Here is a 2511-nt window from a genome sequence, read left to right as displayed (position 1 = left end):
GATATTGAAATAGATAAAGAAGGTCTATGTATACAATTCTATCTATGCATGGGTAACTATAGTCAACATTTTTAAACTACATTCAACGTCATACTTTAGCGGCCAGAAATCTTGAAAAATCATATAATACAGGATCCTAGTAAGAAAAGTAAGTTGTCTAGATAAATTTGCAGAGTTATGAGTAGTAATTGTTTAGACTTTTGTGTTTAAATCTCAAATTGTTTATATTTGTTACCATGCATATTATTATTTAATTCTTTTGTTTGTTTGGAGTACGCCATTCCCACCGTCCACCATGCTGGTCTTTAGTCTTCGTTTTCTCGAACACTCCATCGCGCGCATAAGATGGATCGTTACTGGCCGTTGATTAGACGTGACATGGATCGTCACTAAGCATGACAAAGTCTTACGGAATCGTCATCTCCCGGGGGTTAGCTATAGATAGGTGGAAACGGCGGACTTGGGGTTTCAATTGACTGAGGACACGCTTTTCTTTATTTCAGTATGTGTTTCTGAGGTTGCTTAATGGTGCAGAATTTAAATGTCTCTCAAACCCATAGAGTGTTGTATTGCAGTTACATGTCTCTGGGATTATCCCATCTCTTAGATAATATCGATTTCTATAACATGGATCTCCTGAATGCAGCCGTGACTATTGTGCTTGGAATTTTGATCTTATATTGTTGCTTCCTCTCTAAGCTAAGCAGAAATAGCAACAATTTGAAGCTGCCCCCTGGACCACATCCATGGCCTCTCATAGGAAATCTCCATCTCTTGGGAAGCCTCCCTCATCAGTCTCTTGCAACATTGTCAAAGAAATACGGACCCATTATGTTTCTCCGTTTGGGCTCCGTCTCCACTGCTGTCGTCTCTTCTCCTGCCATGGCCAAAGAGTTTCTGAAAACGCATGATTTGGTCTTGCAAGTAGACCAAATTTTGCATTCGGGAAATATGTTACCTACGATCTTAAAGGAGTCGCTTTTAGCCGCTATGGAGACTACTGGAGACAAATGAGGAAGCTGTTGACGGTGGAGCTGCTCACGGTGAAGAGAATCGATTCTTTCAGATTTGTGAGAGAGGAAGAAGTGTCTGCCATGGTGACCTCCATCTGGGAAGAAAGCGGGAAAGGAGAGAAGTATGTGGATGTAAAGAAGAGGTTCTCCTCCCTCACACAAAATATCACCACCAGAATGTTTGCCAGCAGAACGTACTCCGATGATGACTTGAGCGGAGGGATTGGCTTCAAACAAATGGTTGACGAGATGTTCGCTGTGGCCGGTGCATTCCCAATTGGAGATTTCATTCCTTCTCTCGGCTGGCTCGACTTTCAGGGATTCCGTCGGCGAATGAAGGCCGTTAACAAAACATTCGACGGATTCGCTGAAAAAGTAATAGAGGAGCACATTCATCGTAGATCGGAGAAGCGAAACCCAAAGGAAGAAGATCGTGTAAACGACATGGTAGACGTGATGCTGAGCATGGCCGAGACGGAGGGCCAGAAAGTCTCACGGGTCGACATTAAAGCCCTGATCTTGGTAAGTATGTGAATCAAGGCCGTCTTAGGCTTCACAAATGTTATTAGAATCTGTGTTAAACTAGTTGAGGAAACATTATAATGTGGTGTGCAGGATATGTTAAACGCGGGAATGGAAGCATCGGTGACAGTGGTGGAGTGGGCGATGAGCGAGCTGCTGAGGAATCCTGCAGCGTTGGTACGAGCACAGAAAGAGATTGAGTCTGCAATAGGCAGAGACCGCCGAGTGAAGGAGAGTGACGTCATGGGATTCGACTACTTGCGATGCGTGGTGAAGGAAACGTTTCGGCTTCATCCGCCACTTCCTCTGCTCGTTCAGCGGGAGTCGATGGAAGGGTGCAGCGTGGGAGGTTATTTTGTACCGCCAAAGAGGAGAGTATTTGTGAATGTGTGGGCGATTGGAAGGGATGAAGACGTTTGGAAAGATGCACACGAGTTTAAACCGGAGCGGTTTGTGGGGAGTAACAAGGATGTGAGAGGTCAGGACTTCGATCTGCTGCCTTTCGGATCGGGAAGAAGGGGATGCCCTGGGATTTACATGGGTCTTTCTATTAGTTAATAATACTGGTTTCACGGTTTTCCTCTAAATACTGTGAGTGTGTTGCTATAATCTTCCTAAACTATGTCCTTGTTGAAACTCAAACTCTTTTATTCCCTTTTGTTTCCATTGGGTTGAAGCAGTATAAAGCGCTCGGACATGAAAATGTTCACGGGAATTCAAGGTCACGGTCATTTCCGAAATCGAATGAATATTTTGTTGCTAATTTTTTCTTTTTTTAACATTCTTTACACACAATACATACGCTACTGATAGCTTGCATCGTATAAAGATAATGTTTTGAAAATCAAAACCCATGAAAAAAAAAATTAAATTTGTTTTTGGACGAAGTTCTAGATGCTTTGAGTTTTGTTTCATATGAGAAAACGAAAGCCTTTGAATCAGTAAGTTTTCCCTATAAACATTTAACAAAAATTCA

The 2511-nt window shown here is 42.7% G+C and overlaps 1 protein-coding gene across 1 annotated transcript; it reads left to right on the top strand.

Annotated features, from left to right (window-relative positions):
* Nucleotides 1-458: 458 nt before the first annotated feature.
* On the top strand, nucleotides 459-2298 carry LOC149553238 (cytochrome P450 750A1-like). The gene is made up of 2 exons (XM_089788705.1): nucleotides 459-1535; nucleotides 1629-2298. The coding sequence occupies exons 1-2, from the start codon at nucleotides 1011-1013 to the stop codon at nucleotides 2091-2093; spliced, it is 990 nt and encodes a 329-aa protein (XP_089644831.1). The 5' UTR covers nucleotides 459-1010; the 3' UTR covers nucleotides 2094-2298.
* Nucleotides 2299-2511: the final 213 nt, after the last annotated feature.

Source organism: Cupressus sempervirens, chromosome 6 (genome assembly GCF_028749045.1).
Source record: "Cupressus sempervirens isolate cs-2001-9-10 chromosome 6, ASM2874904v1, whole genome shotgun sequence".
Lineage (NCBI taxonomy): Eukaryota > Viridiplantae > Streptophyta > Pinopsida > Cupressales > Cupressaceae > Cupressus > Cupressus sempervirens.
The sequence above is the reverse complement of the archived record's forward strand: the minus strand, read 5'-3'. Positions and strand labels throughout refer to the sequence as shown.

Bases quoted from the DNA above. Each gene is read 5' to 3' on its own strand.
- LOC149553238 (XM_089788705.1), top strand. From the start codon at position 1,011: ATGAGGAAGCTGTTGACGGTGGAGCTGCTCACGGTGAAGAGAATCGAT. The intron at 1,536-1,628 runs GTAAGTATGTGA...TGTGGTGTGCAG, and splicing joins ACATTAAAGCCCTGATCTTG to GATATGTTAAACGCGGGAAT.